The sequence below is a fragment of the Gallus gallus genome, chromosome 2 (assembly GCF_016699485.2).
Source record: "Gallus gallus isolate bGalGal1 chromosome 2, bGalGal1.mat.broiler.GRCg7b, whole genome shotgun sequence".
NCBI classification, from domain to species: domain Eukaryota; kingdom Metazoa; phylum Chordata; class Aves; order Galliformes; family Phasianidae; genus Gallus; species Gallus gallus.
The window spans coordinates 18,187,259-18,212,175 of record NC_052533.1 but is presented as its reverse complement, the minus strand read 5'-3'; the positions used below and the strand labels follow the sequence as shown (position 1 = coordinate 18,212,175).

The 24,917-nt window shown below is 36.7% G+C and overlaps 1 protein-coding gene across 9 annotated transcripts in view; it reads right to left on the bottom strand.

Moving 5' to 3' along the window:
- NEBL (nebulette) overlaps positions 1-24,917 on the bottom strand; it is a 247,738-nt gene that overhangs the window by 68,552 nt on the left and 154,269 nt on the right. For 4 of the 9 annotated variants that reach the window (XM_046917574.1, XM_015281275.4, XM_040674966.2 and 1 more), the window contains 6 exons: positions 21,855-21,934; positions 20,967-21,061; positions 20,797-20,868; positions 14,587-14,691; positions 12,394-12,504; positions 5,772-5,882 (listed from right to left, as the gene is read on the bottom strand). The exons of 2 other annotated variants lie outside the window; for them this stretch is intronic. In XM_046917574.1, coding sequence (XP_046773530.1) covers positions 5,772-5,882; positions 12,394-12,504; positions 14,587-14,691; positions 20,797-20,868; positions 20,967-21,061; positions 21,855-21,897 — 537 coding nt within the window. In that variant the 5' untranslated portion in view covers positions 21,898-21,934. Of the gene's footprint in view, positions 1-5,771; positions 5,883-9,801; positions 10,939-12,393; positions 12,505-14,586; positions 14,692-20,796; positions 20,905-20,966; positions 21,062-21,854; positions 21,935-24,917 lie in introns of those variants that run through there. 3 more of the 9 variants (XM_046917586.1, XM_046917593.1, XM_040675027.1) reach the window with 3 other exon arrangements.

The following is a 24,917-nucleotide window of genomic DNA, read 5'->3' as shown; positions in this document are numbered from 1 at the left end:
GGAATGGAGTGAATTTAACAACAGAGAATCAAGAACAGCGGTGATAAAGTTGAGGAAATGTGGTCACTTACTGTTTCCAAATGACATGATCATACAGTACATGAAATAATAGATTGTGGTTAATTTCAGGGAGAAAAGGGGAGGAAAAAATAAGACAGTGACAGTCCTTTGTATTTTGCCATTTTCAATTATATTAGATGCAAGGCCAATTGCTATAGCTTTCCATGTGTGAATTATTATTCTTCCTGCACCTAAACCAGTGTACCTATTACTTATGTCTCAGGGAAAGTCATCTAACATTTTGCAAATGTCTGCAATATATATTTGCTCCATTCTGCAGCTTGTCATACTCCAGTGAGAATAAAAATGTTATGCAGCAGAACAGTAGTTTGTCAGAGGTAGGCCAAAGAAAGAAAAAATATGTTTCCCATTTCCTGAATAACCTCAGTCCCTGGATGCTGACCCTTTCCCATTGGGACAGTGTGCTGGCCTCTATTACACAGCTGCTATTCTGTTCCATCTAGTGATTTTTTTTTATACTGCTACATTAGAACAGTAAAAGGAAAGCTATTCTGTGAGAGCAGGGGAGCAGATGTAGAAAGGGCAAAGCCGCCAGCACAGTCTGTGCACACAGGCACCAAGAAGGTGGAAGGTAGAGAAGAGAAAAAGTAGCCTGGTCAAGTGAAAAATAAATAAGGGAAAGCAGCAGGAAAGGAAAGAGCAGAAACACACAGGGAGGGTCTTTTCTTCAGGCTTTGTTCAGCCCATCATCAAGAGGGGCTCAGACCCTGACTAGCACCTCCAGGCATCGCATGGAGCCCTCACTCAGTCTTCTCTTCAAAGCGGTGCTCAAGCTCTACCAAAAGACATCACTAGAGGCTCAAGAAATTTTTCCTCTTGTGAGGAACAGATGTCTGAAATATCTGCTCAAACTGGACACCATGCAGGAAACTGTACAGGGAACTGAGACATTGACAACTAAAGCGCAGCAGCAAGTGACCTAAATGAAGAATTACTGAAGACCAGAGGGAAAAAGGGACAAAAAGGAAAAAAATCACAAATACCAACTAAATATAAAGTGCTTTTCTACCCCTAATTTGAAATTACAAAAGTGGTTAAACTGCTGAGTATTTTTAAAGTATCCATAAAACTAATAAACAAAAGCCATTTCCCATCGTTAATCCCCAAACACACTCTGAACTGCCAGTAGTTTTTGCAAAGCAGAAAAAAACATTCGGGGTTTCCATACAATGAGTATACCAATTTACACAGGGTTCAATCTCCAGCTTTTATGAAAAGACATAAGGCCCACGGAGGATAAACAGACATTTCACCTTTCATGATGGCACCAGTTCATTGGGATGTACTACAATGCTATAGAGTAAACATATTTCAAACGAAATATAAAACATCTCAAATTGTCAATTAACAAATGGAAACTTCTGCTACACGGTCATCCAAGCACACCCAGGTTTAAGGGACTCAGGCCCTTCTTGCACTGCTTTGTCTTCTCATCTATTCCAATTCCAAAACTACTGCAGTCTATATTTAACAAATTATTAAAGTGCACACAAGTGGATTTGTACACATTTTGCTTTCTTTAGATTCACAGACATGGATGTCAGCAAGAAGTAGGGTACAACTATCTACAAAAGAATTTGTCTCTTACCGTTTGTCCTTAATTAGCATTTTTAGACAAATATGAATCCACTTACTAATGGTCTGTCAGTCATGTTTTTGCCCCCATTCCTCTCATCTGCACTTTGGGGTCCATCAAAACTAAGAAAATGACTAACTGGTGACAATCGTCACTGGCAACAGCTTTTCTGATCCCCATTCAAACAGTGTTGAAAACTGTTTCCCAGCTCACATAGATAGACAAACACATTTCTGGTCCATTACAGATTGATGCAGTCACCCTTTCCAGTAATGGGCTTGAAAATTGATTGGTCCCAATTATATCAGGAGTAAACACACCATTTTCAGCACCAGTTGGAAGTGATCCAGAGGGACCTGTTGTTGACAACCACCGTCTGCAGAAAGTTAGTCAGGGAAAGGTGATTTTTCTAATGCAGATGCTGAACAGAGAACCAGAAGAAGCTTGAATTTAGTATGGTCTGTGTCAAAACAAACACCAACATCTTGGTATGTTGCTAATGTTATTTAAGCACATTTGAGATCTGCTGATTTGGTCTTATCAGAAAGTATGTAAATATGTGGATTGTGACTGCACAATATCTTGAACATGAAAAAAGTGCACTCCTAAGATACTATGGACTACTTAAATATTCAAATTTAGATGGTTAATGGAACATTAAAAACTACTGCTACCAACATTATTTGGACTGCAAAGACCATACAGACATATGTATAAATATCAAAACTTTGCTCAACTGTCAAGCAACACTGTTTGGTATAAAAACTAAGAGGACAGATACAAACACTCCAACTTCAGATCTGCAAACTGTCTTTAAATGCTCATAGATGAGTCTACTGTAATTTTGCTGTTTCTAAAAAGAGATCAGCACGTACTTCTTTCATACAATGTAATGCCATGAGGAAAATATGTGGAATTTTAACCACACAGAACATATAAACTGCTATAAACTCAACATTGTTTTGAAATTCATAATATTCAGTGATGGACCAGGTCATAAAATAGAAAAAAAAATGGGATCTGTATCTTCATCAAATGTTGTGTGCAAAACCTGGCAAGTGCTTTCCTTTCTTCAGAAACCTAATTGTCATGTTATTTCAGTGTTTAATTTCTTCCTTTCTTCCATCCATTTGATTCTCATGTAAGGCAATCAGTTTTGTGACCAGAGCACCACTTTTTACAGACCACCATCTAATTTTGGTTTCAAGTTTGGAAACTTCCAGATGAGACAAATGACATCAGCCAAGCACAGACTTAAGACAGACCCTAATTCACATTTCTCCAAATGCTTTTGCATGCCAAAGTCACATCATTAATATTCACTTCACAAAACAGAAACATAATTTATAGAGAAAAGTACTCCAGTGTGGATAAACATGCTTTTGTTAAAGCATTGTATAGTATCTAAATTATTTTTCAATTCCCTATCATTAAAAACTCTCTTTTGCTAAAAGCAATTTTCTTCAGTGGAAGGATGAAGAAGAGAAAAATATTTTTCTTATACATGATCACATTGTTCAGGAGATTTTACAGTATTTCCCTATTATTCAGCTTCAACCCACACTTATACATTTTAATGATATTCAAAGTGGTGTGAAGGCCTATAGCACATGACAGTTTCCAAATGTCAGCACAAATGTATTGTAAGTTGAACACAGTCTTAATTTTTAAAGGAAATTGCACATTTCACAGAGTTGAGTATAAATGTCAGCCTTATTTAAGCCCAAGTAAATAGTCTTAAACACATCCTAATCCTATTAGATGCAAACCCTGCATGTAAAGGTTGAATTGAGTTGGCAGACCATTGTAGGTAAACACGCATTCTGCTCCCATAGGTATACTGTACTGAGTGGTGGATAAAAAGCTTTGTCCTTCTATTCCCCCAGTAGTTTCCTTCTTTTTACACTGCACTTTCAAAGCTGTGATTCTACAAATAGCCTACATTCTGAAAGAGAAACGCTCCACATATGGGTCACTTGCTATTCCTTACTCAAAGATGAAAACACACATGGCTCTTAATTAAAACTTTTACTTGTGAAGCAAGGAATCCACAACCTACATTCAGCATGGTGCTCAAATAATGACCTAATGGAGTTGTGTAAGTCTGATGAACAATAACTGAACTTACATAACTTGCTCCTTTATGTGTGATACAGATGTAGCCCCATTGCACTGTAGCTCTCCATGAGCAACCAGAAAGAAATCTCAAACAGATGAAACTGGTTAGATTTGGAGGTTTTCTTGGTGGTTTTTTGTTGTTGTTGTTGTCTGGGGTTTTTTTGTTTTGTTTTGTTTTTTTTAAGTTTGTTCAGGCACAGAATACCTTCCTCAGTATTTTCCATTATTTTTAATATGCTATTAAACGTTCTCATTTTTCAAAACATCCTCCCCTCCAGTGTTTGCCGCCATTTCCTTTTTTGCTTGCTTTAAGGATGATAGAAGATGAAACAACTGAATTTCATTTACTCTCACATCTGTACCTTGCTCTCCTTAACTCTGTTAGCAGGTGATGTACAGCTGTACAAGGGGAATAGGTTTTGTGCTAGCATACTAATCCTCAGACCATGATGAATTTGATTCCAAAACTCGTCTCATATTCCTCTTAGTCCCACCATCTACTCTGAGAATGACTTCCATCTCTCTTCCCATTACTATTTCATTCCCTGGTAGTCTGCAATCATTCCTAGTAAGGTAAAAACAAACTTGTGTTATGAAGAGAGTTCACATTCTCAGCTTGTATCCTCTGTCAGTCTGACATCCTGATGCTTCCAACAGCAGAGACATTCAGAGCTTGACAGGAAGAGGGAATTCTGTAATCTAGGCAGGTTGCAAATCTCTTCTGGGAGTTCCAGCTCAAGTATTCCCCAGCAGAAGAAAAAGTTATTCTGCAAACATAATGCTTCCCTGAAGTTTTCCAGCAGCCTTTTAATCAGCGGCCAGCTGTCAAGACTCTGTACACACGGACATACATCTAACACTGACATTTAGCTTTCAGTCATTATAACCTATGAGTGTTTGTTACACTGTCAGTAAGGAAGACAGGGTAAACTTAAGATAATTCAAAATGAACACTTTCATTTTCTATATTGTTAGCAGCAAAGAAATAGGCCATTTATCTGAGAAACAAGAGAGTTGTAAAATCATCTACTTACCTGACTTGACTTTGTTATCTAAGCAGAATGGAAATGGATCACAACTTTGAAGGTAAATAGGTGTAAGCTGTTTTTAAGGGCTTTGTGCTCCCTTTGAAACGGTTTCACTATTCTAGCCAATTTTCTCTTAAACTTTACTTTTCTCTTCAATAAACTTCTACAAAAACTAAGACTAGCATACATTTTTCTTCGAAGTTGTCCCTGTATAACTAGAGCACAGCATAAGGGACTGTGAAATCAAACCTGACGAAGCTAATAAAAAATGCAAATACTATTATTAGGCTTTTATACTACAAAAAACTAAAGCGCTTCAAGAAATAAACACTAAGTAGCCAAATAATTTATTTTAAATTATTTAACTAAGGCTATGATAACAAACACTTTGGTCAGTGGCATCAGCTAGTATGAAGTGTCAAACTCCACTCTATGGCTCTGATTTTGTGACATCAGTCAGAAATTATTCTTTGGAACTCACTGGGGTATGTATTCACAAGACAGGAGCAAAGTAACTCATGTTCATAAAAGTGTGCAATAGCAGGGCAGAAATTATCCCCCTTTCCTCCTCTTAACAGAATCATCCAAATGTTGATAGTGTAAGACACTGAAGCCACATCACTGTTCATGCAAACTTACAGAGTTTTAAAGTACAAGTACAGATTCATTTTAAAAACCACTTTCTGTAATTTTACTTTGAATTCATAGCCTTTAACAACAATTAAAATGACTATTAAAGAATGGTAAAAAACACATTCCATTGCTCTTTATCGTGAGTCAAATGACATCTCTCATAGCAAACCTTATGCACACATCGTGTCTCAAAATATTTCAGTGTATAATGTAAAAAAAAAAAAAACAATTAATGAAATATGAAAACATTCCATGCCCGTCTCCTATCAGTTAGTAGGTATCCAAAACAATTGAAATTAATTTCACTTGAACTGGTGAGGTGGGGGAGTACTTACATCACTCTGGTATTTATTGACTTCCATGGCGTGCTTAATATCCGGAGGCTCCTTCATATGCGCATAATCTGAAGTTCCTTTCTCAGCATCATGTTTTTGTTTATACAGAACCTGAAAAGAGCAATATCATACTTTAGTGAGCACATGTAATCTTATGAGCTGAGATAAATCTAGCATTGTAGTGTGTCCATATTCAGGAAGAAATGTAATTAATTATTAAGCTCCTTAATGGAACCAGAACCCTTAAATGATAGCAGCTCCTGCCCAAAAGAGAGACAGATGAGACACAGTCAGCAGAGAGATTTCTCTGAGTCTATTATTGCAATACAGGTTTGAGTATACAGGATGAAGAAAAATAAATATGCACATACAAAAACAGAAAATTAACCTTAACAAGGTGAGAAGACAGCCCAGGGAAAAAATAAAAGTGACAAGAAAGCTTTTTTGTGGTGTTTTTTTTTATCCTCAAAACATACTTGAATATATCTGCTAAATAAATATTTACTCAACATTTCTTTTTCTGTATTTAGAAAAAAGAAAAGATGTTGTTCATGTCTTGTAAATGAAAAGATTTACATGAAATACTCATAGCCCAAGCATCAATTTCATGCACTGTTAGGAAATTACTAGCATAATACACATTTGGACTAGCCCCAGGTTAACAAAGAAAAATAATATTTATATTCTATTGTCATCATGGAAAATGAAAATGGAATTGGATTGTGAGTTTAAAAACAAATTTATTTTTACAATTGAAAATAAGCTCAATGTTGGGTGTCCATCCAGGTTTCACTGTATTGTACACTTACATATGCACACACTCACATACTGACACTGCCTGAAAAGCTGATCTTGCACTTACCCTTGTCATAAGCTTTTAGGCTTACATTAAGAAAATTCACTAGGTTTCAATGCCCGAAGAAGCAGCAAGCAGCAAGTAAATTCATTTTCTAATAGGTCTCAGGAGCAAGCATTAAAATAATCCCCAAGAAAACAGCAAATACTAAATAAGATAGAAAGCTGATCAGGAAGAGAAGGATTTTAAACTAAAACCCTACTATATGAACAAAAGCATCAAATTAGGAAACTTAAAATGTGCCATCTCCTTATATAGCATAAATCCAACATGATCATGTCTCTGGGGAAACGCACACAACTTAAATTGGTACAGAAAAAAAGTTCATAAGCTCCCTGTAATGACTACATTTTGCATCTGGCAAAGCAGATGATCTTTAACAAGATAGAAATATTGCAAATATATCATCATCAGTGGCAAAAAGGTAATTACCATACAAGCATACACCACAAAAATGCTTTTTCTACTTCCCTTGTTTCACATTGTCACTTTTAAGATACTTCCCATTCTAAGAAGCTGATCCAAATGTTATTGTTTTTTTTTTTCAAAACCCCATAATTTATAGATATTGTATTACACTGCTACTTTGCCACTTTAACATCTACAATTTAGTGTTGGCATATGTGCTATGTGGTCAAGACGTTATAAATCAAAAGCATTCAACTCCCAGCATGAGAAAATTAACAGAAACTACAATCAAGTGTCCACTGATTTGGGATAATAAGACTGTTTATTTAGCTTGTAGTAGGAATACCTGAGCTGCTATTTTATAGTCCCATTCTTTCTAATCTTTTCAAATTAATCTTATTGACCTATGCAACCTTGAAAGAATCACAGTTATACAGCTGCCTGGTTTAGTCTTGGACAGGTAAGCACAATATTCCCAGATCTGTTAATCAGTTCAATGCAAACATGAAAAAATGCTTATAAGGATTATTTCATCAGTATTCTTACAACCATTGTTTTATATGTTACTATTTATTTCATATCTCATGCTGAATTTCCAAACTTTAGTTAAATGAAATTTTACTTATACACTATACAAAGGCTGCTGCTATGCTGGCCTACAATGACAGAGGCAGATGTTGGTGGTACAGCAGTAGAGGTGGAAGGTGGAATACCTCCCCACCAATACCCCATTACATTTTGTTCCATGAGACAGATGGCAGCACAGGAGCAGTCTGATAAAGTGGCATCCAACATGCAAGTGCATATGAAGCAAAGGTGTGTAGCTGAAATCCTACATGCAGAAAAATTGCACCCATTGACATTCATCAACAATTGCTGAACGGTTCTGTGCTTGTAGCAGCCTATTTGCCAGAGGGCTGACATGGAGGTTGCCAATGCCATTTTCCTTCTCCCTGTGGGGTACATTTAGTCTCCCCTTGGTGACCTGTAAATCCACAATCCTGGCTAGAAGGATGCAGCAGAAATCTTCTCTGCCACATCCTGACACAGCTGAAATCTGAAATCCTAGTATTAGCTACTTAGGTACCACAGTGATAGGCACAAATTATCTATCTTTCTCTATCAAATAATGGTTTTGTTCTCTTTATATCTGTTGTAGTTTCCATGGAAATAAATAGGAGGCATTCCTTTTGTTGCAACTTATGTAAATATGAAATAGTATCTCCAGAGAGATCAAATATAATAGGTCACTCATGTAATCTCTGCTCTGTGGTGGTACCATTTAGTAATTCAAGGAATATAATGCATGTAAGTATGACTTCAGGTTGAACTGATTTGTAACTACTCTTTTTTTACTATTTTTCTTCTCTTACATGTGCGCCAGTGTGTGAATACAATGGTGAATTAAGGAATCTGTGGTCTTTTCACTTAACTCTGACTCACTTTTTGTTTTAGGATATTATTACCATTACATTTCTTATTTTTTGTATTTCTCTTTAGAGTCAGTAAGCTGAGCTCTGAATTTGAGATCCATAACAAAGATTTTTGTAGAAGGAAATGCATAACACAGAAAACGCCATTTTAATCGCCAGGTAAATAATCTGACTACCCAAACTATTTGTGTAAAACAAAACTCAAGAAGTCCAGGAGATTGATACTTGCTACTAAAAAAAAATCTTGAAAACGAGATTTGAAGAAATTAAAAAATGAATATTTTCATTAAACAGTCTGACAACACGTAATATGTCTATAAATGATGCAGGAAACTACAGAAATAGCTTTATCATACTTAAAAATGTACATCTGAACATAAGAGAAGGAATCTGCCCATAAGCAAGAAAAATTCATAATTTCTCTAGAAGTTAAAAGCATTAAGATTCACTCAGTTAATCATCTTTAAAAACAAACAGAAAATGCTGCTGAGCACTGACATATAGTTACTACGTGAAATATTGGTCAAAGGAGAAAATTAAACTGCCTTCAGTCTGTGTCAGATTACTCATTTCAGATAAGAAGAAAAACAGTGCAATCTCTTCTTATGACAGAAAAGAAATGATGAAAATAGTGATGAAACACATACTTTTATTTTTCAACACTGCCTCCACTGCAAGCAATTTTAAATATCTTTATCACTGTTTGTGACACCTTATTTTAAAAAAAATGTCCTGTGTAAGGAAGAATTCAGTATACTGGTGTTCAGACAGGAAGAATACTTGGCACAAAGCTAGCAGTGATCTGAAATTTTCCTCTGAAATATTTTCCAAAGGAAGACTGCAATCTTTCCAGAAAATGACCATTTCCTCTGAGGAAAATCAAGTTGAGGTCTCCCTACACAGACTCTTCTTGTCAACTTTATTTTCTTTTTGCAGAGAGCAGGGAAATTGTGAAAGCTCTGCAGGTTGGCAAGGACAGTGAACTCATGCAGTGAGGAGAGGGACTTCTCTCTGTGGCTTATTCTGGGGGCAGCTATGAAAAATGAGAGGGAGAGAGGCAAATTTTGTTGCTCATCCCCATGAAAGCTGTTTAGAAGTTTACAGTTCAATTTTCTCCATAGCGTGAAAGAACGAAATTGAAAAAAGTCACTCAAGTACGTGAGGCAATGAAACTTCATTTCACTATTATGAAACACTTTTTCCTGTAAGTGTCCAAAAGTTTGTATGGATTTCCTTTTCTATGTGTATTTATTCCTATCTTTGTGCCAAATCTACATAAAACACAAAAGAGCAGGCATTGCCATTACATAAAAGCCAGTAAAAATTCTCTTACTTTAGTCTTTCATGTGTATCTTGAAAAGGGAACTGAGCATTAATCAATATAGCAAAAATGGGAACAAGCTCCACAGGAGGAAAAGGAGAGCTGCTGGAGTGAGTGATCTTGTGAACACTCTACAGCTGCAGCCCCACGGAATGAACTAGCTCTGCTGAAGTCAGTGGCAATTGCCATATCAGTCACAGAATGCAAAGGGATAAGTGGAGTTACAGCAGTGTTTGTTTTCTGGAGATGACAGTGAAGGGCAGTTGCAGTTTGGCCTCTTGTCATGACCTCTTGTCATAAAAAAGGGAAATTTTCCTGGTTGCCTGAGTTCCTAAGGCATCAGTGAGACCTGAAATGGTGTATAAAATTCATAAACTGGGCTAGATCTAGGCAGGCTAAAAATGGTGCTGGTGGGCATGGCAGTATTAGCAGCATCGTGTCAGGACCTAACACCAAATCTCAGGACCATTTGCCAGGCTCAGGCCTGTGCAGGCCATGATGGCTGTGTTCTGGCACATTGCTTGGCAGATGAGCATGGCCCTGTCAAGAATGTGATGTCACAGTGCAAGAGAGCATCTGTGAGGTTTGGCTGTGTGCTCAAAGAGCCAAAGGTGTAAGTTTGTTCTAAGAGGAATAGGAAGGAGGACACATACTCATATTCTCATCTCAAGAAATCAGCACCTATTTAAAATCAATTTATTACAACTGAGAAACAGACCATGGTTCTGTGCTTGTGGCAGCCTGTTTGCCAGAGGACTGACATGGAGGCTGCCAATGCCATTTTCCTTCTCCCTGTGGGGTACATTTAGTCTCCCCTTGGTGACCTGTAAATCCACAATCCTGGCTAGAAGGATGCAGCAGAAATCTTCTCTGCCACATCCTGACACAGCTGAAATCTGAAATCCTAGTATTAGCTACTTAGGTACCACAGTGATAGGCACAATATGGATTAGATTTGAATACTGTAGAGAAGATTTTCCACTAGAAAATCCCCTAGGATGTCTCTCAAAGTAGCATTAAATTCAGGTCCATTGCAACAGTAACCACAAGTTCGAAAAATGTGTCAGCATATCTCGAAGCTTTATGGTAGATTAAGATTTATAAAGCATCTACTCCTATGGGAATGGTATGAATTTTACAGGGAAAAAAAAAAACTGCTCTAATGTAACTAAGCATATATGCATATTTGTTTCTCTATGACTGCTGGATGATTGAAGAAAAGCTTCAAAATCATCAAATAAAAATGTCAGACTTTTCTTTACGAGTTCTTTTGAAAAATCAAATGTTCTCACTTTTAGTCTCAGTTACTTATCTTTTCTGCCATATCACTGAGGTTAGTTAACCTCATTTACGTAAACTAATGTAAAATATACACATTTGGAATGAATCTGCTAGTAATGCCACAGCAAGCTAGTTAACTAACGTTTTAAGTATCATGCTAACTGTTTAAAAATGTTATAAAGGTTTAATTCTGTTTATTTTTACCGATGACTCACATTACAATGATATATGACACTAGTCTTACTGCAGCTACTGTGCTGATTTAACATCAATACATACATGCTCTATTTCAAACCATGAAAAATAAAATACACTTTGTTAATGAATTTGCTTACTATAATCTTTATTAAAACATTGTTTTAAATCAAGTAATTTCTCTACCAGCTGTCCTGAGATTTCAGTGCTCTCTTTCCTCATGGAGATTTTCCTCTGCTTTGAAAAAAATCCTCTGTATCAAACAGAATGATTATTGGGATACTATCAATAGCATGAGTTTAGGACTGTGTTCCTGGCACTGGTTTGCTTCACTGAACAATACATAGAACTTCTAAGAGAGGAGAAAGGCAGAAGAAAAATGTTGAGATTCTTGGATAAAGAACAATGACTGTCTATTGGTTTTAATTATGATGAGTAACAGCAAAAATCTACAACTTCACTCGTTACGCATATTCAATACTCATAATTCTACTGGGATCAATGGAAGCTAAGTGTTACCTGCCTGAAATAAGGGGATTACATATTTAAGCCCCTGGAGCCAACTGAACTGGGTTTACTACTTTACTAATTGCTTGCATGTTTTACAATATGTTCAACATACTTGATTTTATAAGTTTAATTCTATGAAATTTGTTGTCAGTGGTATGTAAATGATTAGTGACATTGGAAATATTTTTACTGTTAAAAATGAGTGCTTTCATATGCTGCTAAATGCATTTTTTTCACTTTGATTCTACTTAAGACATTTTAAAAAGCTAACAGAACATTTGAGTGGAAATGGTTGTTATCTAAAATTTGCATATTCTTTAAACACAATAAAATGTTACTGAATTCAGTAATTCCCTATTGCACCTATGGGCTGCTAATTGATTTTGCCTGGTTTTAATCTTTTTTAATGTTTATATTTAATAAACTTGGCAGTCAGATCGTCTACATTTTAGAATTGAGTAGTTGTTGAAGTAGCTGTGATAACAAACTCTGGATGATAATCCCACCCAAAATTAATCAAGCAGGCAATCAAGTATCCATTCAACAATATTGTTCAAAGTGTTCATATTCTACCCTACAATTAATGTACAAATCATTTTTGTGATTTTAAAGTCGCACCTTGCTCTGCAGCTGAGTTAATTCTTTTGCAAATGCACTGTCAATTGTAGCTGGCATCTGCTGATAAAGAGAGTTGGAAAGGTCTTTCTTAGCAGCTCCTTTGTACTTCACCTACAGGGAAGGAAAAGGTGACGCAACATGAAAGCGTTGTCAGATACAGTAATCATACTACATATTTTTCCTACTAAATAAAATGGCTCTAAGAACATCAGAACTGGAAAAATCTACTGCAGTCTCATAAATTGTCCAGAAAATACACAGTTTTTTAAGTACTAACTTTAAAATGCATTAGGTGGATCTGTCTAATTCTCAAAGTAATGCAAAGAACCTGTTAATTAAATTCTAGAACTGAAGAGAGAAGTACAAAATAAAGCAAGGCAGTCATTTTTTTCTACATTGTATTAAATCATTTCCAAAAACCAAACTTATATTTTCTCATTATATTTTCCAAAATCTTGCAAAATGGTAGCAGTGAGACATCAATAGAACAATATTTTGCCAATTAATGTGAAGTGGCAATTAAATCTAACTGGAAAAGACAGGAACATTGAAGTTAACATCTGTCAACATTTTTACTTAATCTTCTCATGTTGCAGACTCATTTTTGAGCTCCTTTCTATTTACTATGTGCTTTCTCCTGTGTTCAAAGCTTGCAATTCCTCATGAAAAGGCTAGAAAATTGCAGAGGCCACACCAAAAGTAATGCCTCCTATTTATTTTCATGGAAACTATATCAGAAACAAGGAGCGCAATAACACTACTGGATTCTCAGCTACAAAACACTATATTTCAACATCATCACAACCCTTAGCTATGCGTTTTCACCAGCCATGAACAAAAGCCTGTCTGTATGCCATGATCTTAAAAATCTGCACCAGTGGAGGTGACTCACTGTAGCTGTCAACACTGCTGAAAGCACCACCCATTGCCTCTCTGTGCTCACATCCACTGTTTGGTCTCCGTAAATGTTCAGTACATATTAATGAATGACCATTAGTGCATTTTTTTTCTGCATAAAGGAATTCAGTTCCACACCTTTGCTTTATATGCACTTCCACGTCAGAAGGCATTTTGTCAGGCAGCTCTTCTGCTGCCATCTGTCACATGGTAAGAACATGTAACAGAATGTTGGCAGGAAAGTTCCACCTCTACTGTCATATCACCAGCTTCCACCTCTGATGTCATGGGCCAACATAATAAAAATAGGAGGCATCACTTTCGGAGCAGCACTCGTAGTTCAAAATCTAGGAGGCTTTTGCTTCAGATCTAAGTTTTCCAAATTTATAAAAACCATTTCACTTATTGCTAACAAAGTATCCATATATATGAAAGACATACTGAACAAGTCTGTCTAATGTTATTAGCTTCCTGTGCAATATACAGCTGTTTTTTTTTATAGTTCCCTTTACATAATATATACATAAATAACTTGCTAAACATTTGTAGGTGTACCCCAAAACAGAGGGCTTTTTCCACTGCTGTTAACAGTTTAAGAAGTCCTCAAGTTTTGCAAAGACACTAGAGGTCAGTAATTTACAAGATAAACCATCCATCATATTATTGGGTTTAAGTAAGGCATCTAGCTGCACTAGGCAAGAGTGCACAACAATGGGATAATATGAAACACAACCTGCTTTAAATTTTGAAAAAATATGGATTTAAAGAGCTGGGAGTAAACTGTGGTCTATCATTTTTGGAAGCTGCCATTTTTTTGCCTCTACACATGGGTTTGCACACTTGAAAGTGAACTGATAGGTGACCTGCAGATGACCTTCACCTGATCCCAGTTCCAATTCCCTTAGCGAAGAGCCGGTGTAATAACACGGTAACGGCTCCTTCTCTTTGACAGTCAGGCTGTTTGTACACAAGTGTAGTTTGCAAAAGTCATGAATGCAGAATAACTAACAAGAAATCCTTTTCCTATTCCACAGTTGACCCACAAAACGGCACAGTTATGAATGTCTCGGAGTTGTTAATAAAATAACTTTTGGAATCCTGGAATAAAAGGGTTGTATAAGTATATGTGGGTATACATTATAAACTAATTATAGTGAGTGAAATCACACAAACTTTAAGCATAATTATTGTTTAAAATAAGCCATCCTTCCCCTGCTCATAAATATAATGTTCAATTCACAGTGTTTTTACCAAGAATGAGAAGCAAAGAGAATTCTTCAATCTGTTTGGTCTTACCTCAGAAATAAAAGCACCAACACTTTTCACGTGTTTTAGCTGAGGGGTGTCAGGTACAAATATGCACTTGCCCTTAGATTTTTCAAATTCTTCTTTGTAGTGTACCTATAAAAAGGAAAAAGAGAAGATCAGTTGTTCATAAAAACTGAAAAATATACAATGGCTAGTATTTTTTTTATTTATAATAATAACGTGCTCAATGGCTTGCAAACTTCTTATGCCACGCAGGGAAATACCTAGTTCTCATACACAGAATCAGGCATGTAAAAGTCACAGAGCTCTTTAATATTAAAAATGATAAATACATGATTTTTCTCTATATGTACAGCACAATTTTTCCACTTCCCATAGATGCTCTGCTCATCTAAAGAAAAGAGAGACAAATCAAGACCTTCCTCTTTGATCTCACAGATAAAATTGTTAGACTGGCTTCCAACACAGACCTTGCAAGCCCAGGATCTGTATAGCATAATCAAACGTCTCTTTATGAATCCAAGAGTTAAGTGAAAAAATTCGCAAGTCCATTGCCAAAGCATTGCCTACAGAGCACCCCTATGGTTGTGACATGGAGGTAATATCAGAGTCTCTAAAAAAGCCAAGAAAATTTTGTATCAGCCCATCTCTTAAGTCATGTACATACACAACTAAAAGCACTTTGGGCGCAAAACACCACCATGCATTTTGCAAAAAAGCAAGAGCTTATTTCTTAAAAAACACCACAAAGTCCCAACTTTTTTGCTACCAGACAATAGGACAGTAGATACAGCTGCAATATGCAGTTATCCAAAACAACCATGTGCCTGTTGATGAAGTCACTCATCTACTGGTGAGATTGTGAAGAACGCAATGTATACAGACATAGTGAATGCGTAGAGGATCTGTACTTACATACAAACTATGAAGAAATATGGTGAATACAACAAGATTGATTAAACACATTCTAAAGACAGACAACTTTGACGTGTAGTCCTTACTTTTAAAGGGACTCCCAATAAGTAGCCTTAAATTATTTTAGTGAGATGTCTTTATTTTCATATAGTATAGTTTAATTCAATGCAAGTTGAATTATTTAGGATTAAGCTTTCCTGGTTATTATCTGCTACCATTTCTCTAACCTCATTTTCACATTCTGCATGACAGCACCATGCATTTATGCACTCCCAGCTTGCTGACAAGCAGCAGACAGAAGCAACAAGACCATTACAGAAATATGTGGTATTAATTTCCTCCTTCTCTGCATCCTTAATGGGTATCACAAGTTCTAGTTTACTTTCCTATAAAGTGACTTGGAAAATTCATGAGGAATAATGGTAGTTTACACAGAATCAGCTCTGGAACTTTTTGATTAAGCCTTTTGTACTCCATAAAATGAATTATACAAAGCCAAATTCCCTTCAGACTGTTGACTGCATAATCACTAAGTAGGAAATAATTCTACAGTGTATTCTAAGTAAAAACTGTTCAGTGAATAAAGGGTGTAAAATGACTGTATGTCGTCATTTTACTCAGGGCCACATTGATCCAGTAGTTCATGTAACCCCTGTATGTGCCACTGTGCTTCTAGGTAACCACAGAGTAATGTACAAAAACTGCAGTGTCATGATAAGGATGGATGAGCAGGTGCCTATACAGCCATCCTGTGTGTATGCATGCACATGCTTTTAAGGCTGTGCATGATATGAGGTGTGAACGTTCACATGAATGGCTTAAAAAGCAGCCTTGAAGAATTATGGCTATTCACAGCAATATGGTTGAGGAAGACTATAGGATTGTCTATAGAGCTGTCTATTGGTTAGGTTTGATGGAATTTCCAGTAGGATGCCTGTAAAACTGGGGCTCTGGCAGAGAAGATGGAGAGCCGTGCTGCTCACAACTTAGATAAATCACACACAGATAACTGAGAGCTAACTGTAATTGCATCCATTTTAATTAGAGTAATAATTACATTCAAAAATCAAGCATGAAAGCCTCCTAAGGTATCTTTTAATTGGGGGGAAGGGGACTAGAAGAAACAATCAAAGCCATTCTGCTGTAGAAATCATGCTTACAAAATAATCAAAAGAAATAAAGGAGTAATGTCACTCTGTTATTACTCATATTTATTCTAGTTATCCACACAGGTTCAAATGAGTCATTTAGAGAGGACATATAACAAAATCTGTGTGTCCAGTTTTAATTCAGCACACTTCATTCTGCGACAGAAGTGTTTACATCACTTAGAATCAGGCAAATGGAAGACAAAATGAGACAAGTATAACATAGTCATGACGTGTACTTAAAAAGTCTATTTATTTCAAATGAAGTAATTGGGAGACTGAAGCAATTGGCTATGACAGAACATAATCAATTGCTGGAAGAGACATGCAGAGAAATCAATATTCTTTGAAAAAGTTTGGGGTTCCAAAATCAAGCACCTAAAATATTGAATAGGAAATTTTGCCTTTGACTTACCCTTCACCACAATACACTCTGTTTAGGCTGAATAGGTCTGGTAAACCTTAGAAAAAAAAACAAATGATAGGAAAAACTTGCAAATGATGGCCTACAGCCACCACTCCCCTTTTGATATACTTTTGAAGGCCAATATCTCACTAAAGTCATAGTTTTTAATAGCTCTCTACTGAACCCTGTCTCCTCCCAGGCACATCTTAAAATGACCTGATCAGCAGCACGGCTATCCAGTAACACTGGATTAAAATTCCTAGACAATCACCAAAAGGATAAGCTTCAAACTGGCTTGTTTTTTTGTTTTGCTCAACGGATGTTATTTGGCTAAAAGCAAACTTTACAAAAGGTCATCCAATCTCTAGGCTGAAGCTTCCTGGCTTACCAGGAAAATTCATGTTGTCCATGGCTTGCTCCAAGAAGAAAAAATCAAATGGTGTCAGCCTAATCCAAGACTAACCCAAGCAGTTACCTTTCTTTCGTATTCAGGGGTACATATTTGTCTCATTTAAATATGAAAAACGGTTCTTAGTATTTTTACACCAGTGATGATGTGCATGGCTATGTTGACCAATATGCCAAGATCCACTGTAGAACTGTCATCGCTCAAAGATCCCTTTAGGCTTAGAAGAGTCACAAAAAGGCCTGAACTTTCTCATCTAGCTCTTAGGCTGGATTGAAAGAGAACTTTTTTTCCACTATAATTTCCCTGTCCAATCCTTCATTTCTTAGTTTATGATCCTTCTAACAGTGTAAGAACTGTGTCATATCACAGATCTATCTAAATCCATTTTCTGTGGCCGCAGAGAACTAGAGAAAAGTGTGAGGACAAGCATACAATATGATTGTTCCATAGTATTCTACCACTCAAAAGAAATTCGACCTCAAAGTACTCTTGAGCTAGAGGCTCTGACTACTAATGGTGAGCCCAGAAGAACACCTCCAGCCTGAATTAGGTTGTCCCAAGCCTACTGATACCTGAGGAAAGCCACTACTTCTACACTTGGCTCTATGTCTCATTAGCTCTTCTTTTATGTATCCTGAGGCAAAACTGGCCCCCATACAAGGATAGATAGATGGTGATACTATTTTTGTTCTAGGTGGCAAAAAGCACTTGGTACCACACAGGACTAAAATACAGCAGTATCTTCAGAAGACACAGTGTCTGCCTCTACCAAAAAGCATTCACAGTATTGCACTACATATTCAGACCAAATTGATGATGGGATACTAAAATGTAAATAATGCAAGCAAATGGATAGGCTCAGTTCCAATACGGAAGAGAGAGGGCCTAGAATGGAAGGTAATTCATTTAAATCTAATATACATGACAGTTTTGAAAGCATCGATGAAATAAAATTGCGTAATGGAGGGAGATTAAATGAAATGGCTTTAGGGAGAAACAATTCAGGGGGTATCAGAGCCACAGAACAAATATCTGCCAACCTCAAATGAAGATGGGGATTTCCTGAAGAACAGGAGCACATAAACACTTCCCAGCTTCCCCCCACATACAGTTCAAGCCTGACAGTTGCACATGCACTCAGGAATGCCATCACTACCATTTTTCTTTAAATCATAGTGACAAATTGAAGTCAGTCTGAAAAGAATGCAGGGTGAGTGCAATACAATCACAGTATCTCAAGTCACAAGTGCTCACTCCTGTAACTGTGTTCTCATGGAGGAACTGTGCTGGCAGGCTACCAGACTGACAAGGACAACCACCCTGTCCCATGGTCCACAAGGACAAGGGCTGCTGTCACAAAGCCATCTTGGGGCAAAACTGCAAACCCCCCCCAAAAAAAACACTGTGCAGCTAAAATGAACAGATATTCACCAACAATACATTCACACAAACGGCAGTTTGACCAAAGATTCATGCCAAAAAAAAAAAAAAAAAAAGGCATGAAGAATATATAAAAAGTTTTGAAGATTATTGTGTCAAAATGCAAATTCCTTGCAATTGATTGGGCTCCTCAGTGATGTGTGCAAGGTGAAGAACCTACTACAGAACAACATCACTGGTCACAAGAAATTTCAGTTCATTCCCTAAGCGTACACACATTCCATCCAAGCCAATGAGAACACACCTACTGACTTCAGCAAAGGCTGAATAAAGCAAATGAGTGTCATTTTTAAACGAAGAACATCATCTTTGAAATTAAATTTGTTCTGGACCATTGCTTATTACTACAGCCTTGAAAGCATTAATGACACGTTGCCATTACGTTTCACATATCTCAATAAAAATCAAAAGCATTTGCAGGCTAAATGCAAGACAAGCTTTCAGCAAAAGACCACATCTCTACACTGTTAAAGGTTTCAGAAACCTGGTTTAACTTAATTACTCACTTTAGCTCCCAAGACCCTGCAGAAAATTAGCAAAAATACAATTAACTGCTAAATGTAGTGACTAACAGTCACCGCCAACATTACCACTAATGGGTACACAGCACAGTAGTAATTCCTTTCAACGAAATCAAATATTTCTTCAACATTTGTCAATGAGTTTTTGCCTTAAAAAACAGCAAACATTTAGAAAAAAAAAATGCACAGAAGCAACACATATTTTGGGTCAGACTGGTATTCCATCTCCATTTTTATTTGGCCTTTCCATGAGTTAATGTATTACATTGTGTCAGATGCTATTCATTTCCCACAGAAAGCTTGTAGACAGCCATCAGTAAAAATAGTAATCATCTCTACCACTTCCTAAAATAGCTTGAGATTACAAAGGAGCCATCATGGTAGCTTCCTTTAAGGATCTTTCTAATTTTCAGCAATCTTGTAAAAATTAAACTACTACCAGATGGTCCACGGACGAAGAGAAAGCTTTTTATTTGTCATGTCACTTTTGAGCCAGCACTGTAAAACCTACATTTCTGAGGTACTGGGTTTTTTTTTTGGGGGGGGGGGGGGGTTGGGTTTCCTATTCTTTTCTGATACATAACTTCTAATCGTTTAAAATGTAGATTCTGTATGTCCTATTCTCCAAAAATTATTCACCTTGAATAATAACATCCTGAACCTTGTACTAACACAACATGTGCTGTGGTATTATTATAACAGAACATGAACCAGTCCCCAGTTTCAGTTTTATTAGGATAACAGTTGTGAAAGTCTCTCTCTACTGACATTTTCTCAGTTGTCACCATCCTCAACCCGCTGTATAGAGCAATCATTCCAATTGCAATTCACATGAAGGGGAAAAGCTACTTTTCAGACTCACTTTACCTTATCACTTCAGTGGGTTTTTCCCGTAACTGCAAGTCAATAATAATGTTATGCAGATATGAGCTTCTATCACCAAAGACTAATAGACAATAACCAAAGTTCATCTGTTTGACTTTTATCTTCTCTCTATACAGCTAAGTACAGCATCCAGTTGTAGACTAACCAACCAAACTTCATATGATTGAGCAGAAATTGGCAAAAATACTGCATTTTACTGGTGAAATCAGCCACAGTGTTCTCAAGGGAGTGATCCTCCACATGAGACCCAACTTTTCAAACTCCTTCCTAGGCCTATGCTTCATACAGCTTAAGTGCTCCAAAAAACTCCTCCTTCCACAGCTAATTATTCAAGGTATCAGAGTACGCTGTGCTTTTCTATTATTTGTACTTTATATTTGAGCTTTGGATGGGCACATGCTGCATGGCATATTTCTGAATAACTACAGACTATAAATATATATATGTGGTAAAAATAAAACCACTGAAAAGAGAAATGCAAATGTAAGGATGCAAACTATCACTGTCACTTACATCACTTATTATTTCACTGCATTTTCGGGCCAGCTCCATGTTTCTGTCCTCAATAACAGGCTTGAGGAAGACCTATAAAAGAAAGGTAATCATTCCAGGTTTCTTGTCCTAAAAGAGTAACAAATAAAGAAAAAAAAAATTATTTCTCAAAGCTATTGGGTTTAACTCACCCTTTCTTCTTCTCCATTCTCATTTTCATCCTCTGTGAATTCCTGAGTGACAGATACTCGCATTTTAATACTTGGAGGAAACAACAATGAAAACTCTAAAAAGGATCAGAGTTGCAGGAAACAGCTCAGACTCTACAGCATGCCTGGAATCAATGCTTCATTTGTGTCCTCCACTGCACTTAACTTTACCAAGGCTCCTTCCTTATTTAGGCAGCACTTGACAGTCTTTATCTGAACAATTCAGTGTGAGTGAACTGAAAGGCATTGCAGATGGCCTTGCTAGCTATCAGTTGCCGCAGAGCTAATGCTTTCTTACAGATAAAATATAATTAAATGACCTATCCCTGTCAACTATTTATAAAATGACTATGAACACACTTAATTAAAATACTGTGATTCAATTAGTTCATAACATAAGTAATTTAGCAAAATTAACAGGCTTAAAAGGGAAACACTGATTCTATGATTATGGGAAAACTGTGCAGTTCTAAGATTCAAGGCATGCAGACTCTAAAACTAGTAATCACAAAATTTTATTTTGTTGGCCCAATTTAAAAAAATACACTATTCTCATTTTCCAGTAGATGTGGCAGCTAGTATATTTACCAGGAAATAGTCTTTTTCCATCAAGCATAAACAATTTCTCAAACTTTTTCCATATTACTAATTAATATATGGAGAAAACATGAAAACTCCAAAAAGGTTCAGAGTCTCAGGAAATGGCTCAGACTCTCCAGCATGCCTGAAATCAGTGAAGTTCGCTGAGGTTTAAATCTGCGCTTGGACAGATACAAACACATCTGCATACTTACAAACATACATGGCTATGTATTTACACAACCATGCAAGTTCATTCACCATTAAAATTGTCGTGATCTGAAAACCAACCTTTCCTGCGATGAAGTCCAGCTAGCATGAAACTGAAATACATCCTTATTCCAGTGGATATGGTGTCACAGTGTATGCATCTGTAAAACACGTAAGTACATATTACAGGACCAGACAGAGTAACCAGAATTTCATTATTTTCTTTCTAAACCATAGCATGTATACTTCTCATTTTATACAGGTCATGATTTTGAACTTCATCTAGCAGAGTGATTCACCACTACAGGGTTTTGCAATCAGGCAAAGATATAAGCAATGTGTGCTCTTGGAAAACCTCTTCAAAGAATATTGAGTACTTGAGCCCAAACACAATGCCCCCTAGGATCTTATTTAAAAACACACATTCCTAGGGGGTGAGGCAGAATATGTTAAGAAAAAAAGGCACAAATTGCTTTCATACCTTCACTCTATAATACTCAAGACGTAGTATTCATTATGGACTAATAGTACAGAAAGCTTCAAGATTTTTCATCCTGTTATTTCAAATATAAGCTCATAAAGTCCAAAAAAATGGCATTACTGATGCTCAGGTTGAAACCTGAAGGCCTGGTTTGCGTAGGTGAGGATCACCCGTAATTTAGTACAACAGCTTTTGGAGCCCAGGACAATTCATCCTTGTGGAGAAGAGCAGTGTAGTCTTACAAGCTGGGTATGCACAATAACGGTCATTTCTGAAAACCATCACCACAGAAGATATGTTCTTAAGCAACGGGCTCATGCATGACTTCAAGCACCACAAGTTAAGATTTACAGAAGAGTCAGAAATGTAGCACCAAAGCTTTTGTGACACTTTTTTAAATACAGTATTCTTCCACCACCCTTAATTTCTCTTTCCTTCCTACATTTAATAAATTATGTATGTGAAGACACTGAAAAATAGTTAAGAGAGTAGAGAAGAGCTATCAGTAGCTGCAAAAGTTGCTGAATATGGAAAAATCTTTTTCTGTTTTCTGTCATGGAAAGTAAATACAGTCAAAAGGACCAAGTCAAAACTGGGTTTTGGGATGATGGGAGCCTGTTCAGATTTTTAGCACATTTACACTGTATTTGGTATTTTTTCAGTAACTGAACATAGCATAATTTATTATATATTAATCATGGTTTTCCTGTAATGGTTTCTTCATAATAAAGATCTACTTTCTCATTAATATGAGCCTGAATTGCTTTCACAGAGTTTCATTTTTTCCCATTTTTTCCATCACCCATGTCAGGTATAACTGCGCATTCAAACATGCTGTGTTCCACATAACTTCCATAATACAGGGATTGCAAAGCAACTGCTGCAAATCATCATAATAAAGAAAAATACAATATTATGCAAAAAAAAAAAAAGAAAGGGAGCAAGGGAAAAATATTACAGTATACATACAAGTTATTCAGTATGGTACTCCACAGATAATAGATGTAGTTCAAGGCTATATGATATAGAAACTTGCCTAACTTCTTTTTCCCTACTCTGAACATGGAACACTATCTAATAACATTCAGTATGCCATACAGCAACCTTGAAATTCAAATATATCTAGATAAAATGCAGAGAGAAGTTTCAAAGAATCCTGGAATACTTTGGGTTGGAAGGGACCATTAAGACCATCCAGTTCCAACTCCACTGGATCAGGCTGCCCAGGGCCCCATCCAACCATGCCATGGACTCTTCCAGGGATAGGGAGAAATTGTTGTGACCATGTAAGAGCTGCAGAGTTTAAAACTGCATTATGGCTCCATTATGGCTCCATGGCCTGCAGGTCAAGAATAAGTTGAATTCATTTCCAGAAGAGGCAATAAATAAACTGGAATCAACAGGCACATTTGGCATAGCAAATATTTGTGTATGCTGACAGGTATTTTAAAAACTACTCTAAAAATACTACATCCAATCTGAATAAAGATCTAGTTAAATAATGGCCTTTAATTCTTCAAAATGATTATGAAGTTTTACCAAAGATTACTGTTTTACCAAAGATTAATTGCAAAATATGCATTTTTTCCAAAACCTCCAAACTTACACTTCTGAACCATTTTCCACTGTATATAATGAGTATGCAATCATTCATTTTGGCATGAAACAATACAGATTGTTTAAAATCCAGTTGCTGAGAATTTTAAGAAAACTGTACTGGAATGGACTGCTGAGCTGTGTATACACAGTATTTGTAAGCATGCAGGATGTGACAAAATGAGATTTTATAATTGAATTATAGATATTTTAAGAATATCTGCAGAACCTCTGCATACACACAACAGGTTATTCAGGGAATTAGCCAATATAAATTCACTCAAATTTTGTAAGGAAATTCTGCGTAGCACCAGATTTCTACTTCCAGCCATCCTGTCTCACATCTCAGTTCAAGTTTGATCTCACAGCTTAGGAACAAGGCATAAGGGAGCTTAAGTCCTCATTAGTATGAGCTGGTCCAGCACACACACAAGGCAGTTCGCACAGTTGGACAACCATCCTGTTTAGATCACACACAGCTGTGACCATACCTGTCCAGAGCAACGCCGTCTCCTTGCTTCTTCATCAGTATTTTTAGAAATACATTTGGGTGATGTTAGCCAGGAAGTTCAAAGACCTGCACTCATTCTGGTCCAGATGCACACAGCAATTCAGCAGCTATGCTCAGTTCCATCACTGAACAAACACCACCACTGAACTTGGCATAATCCCAAAAACCCTCCTGAGATCTGCACCATCCACACACATTGCTGATTGTTTATAATTTCACTGGACAGTAGAAACTGTGCTTGTCCCAGAAAAGGCACCCAAACACAACAACCTCAAACAGATTTAGCAGAGTTCTTCATGAGGCATTTGAACATAGATTGCAAGGCAAAGATGGAGGTAATTCAGCTGCAAAATCTGCACAGCATCACAGATGTATGTAATGAATGCACTCCTTTGTGATTCTGGACTGAAAATATGATAGGAACAGAGGCAGAGTTTTAATAGTCTAACTATCCTGCTTTCAATGAGTTAAAAATCAACCCACAGACTTCCCTGAAAAAAGAACATAATTTTCTGTTCTCTCTGGACAGATGCACACATCACAGAAATAAGTACAA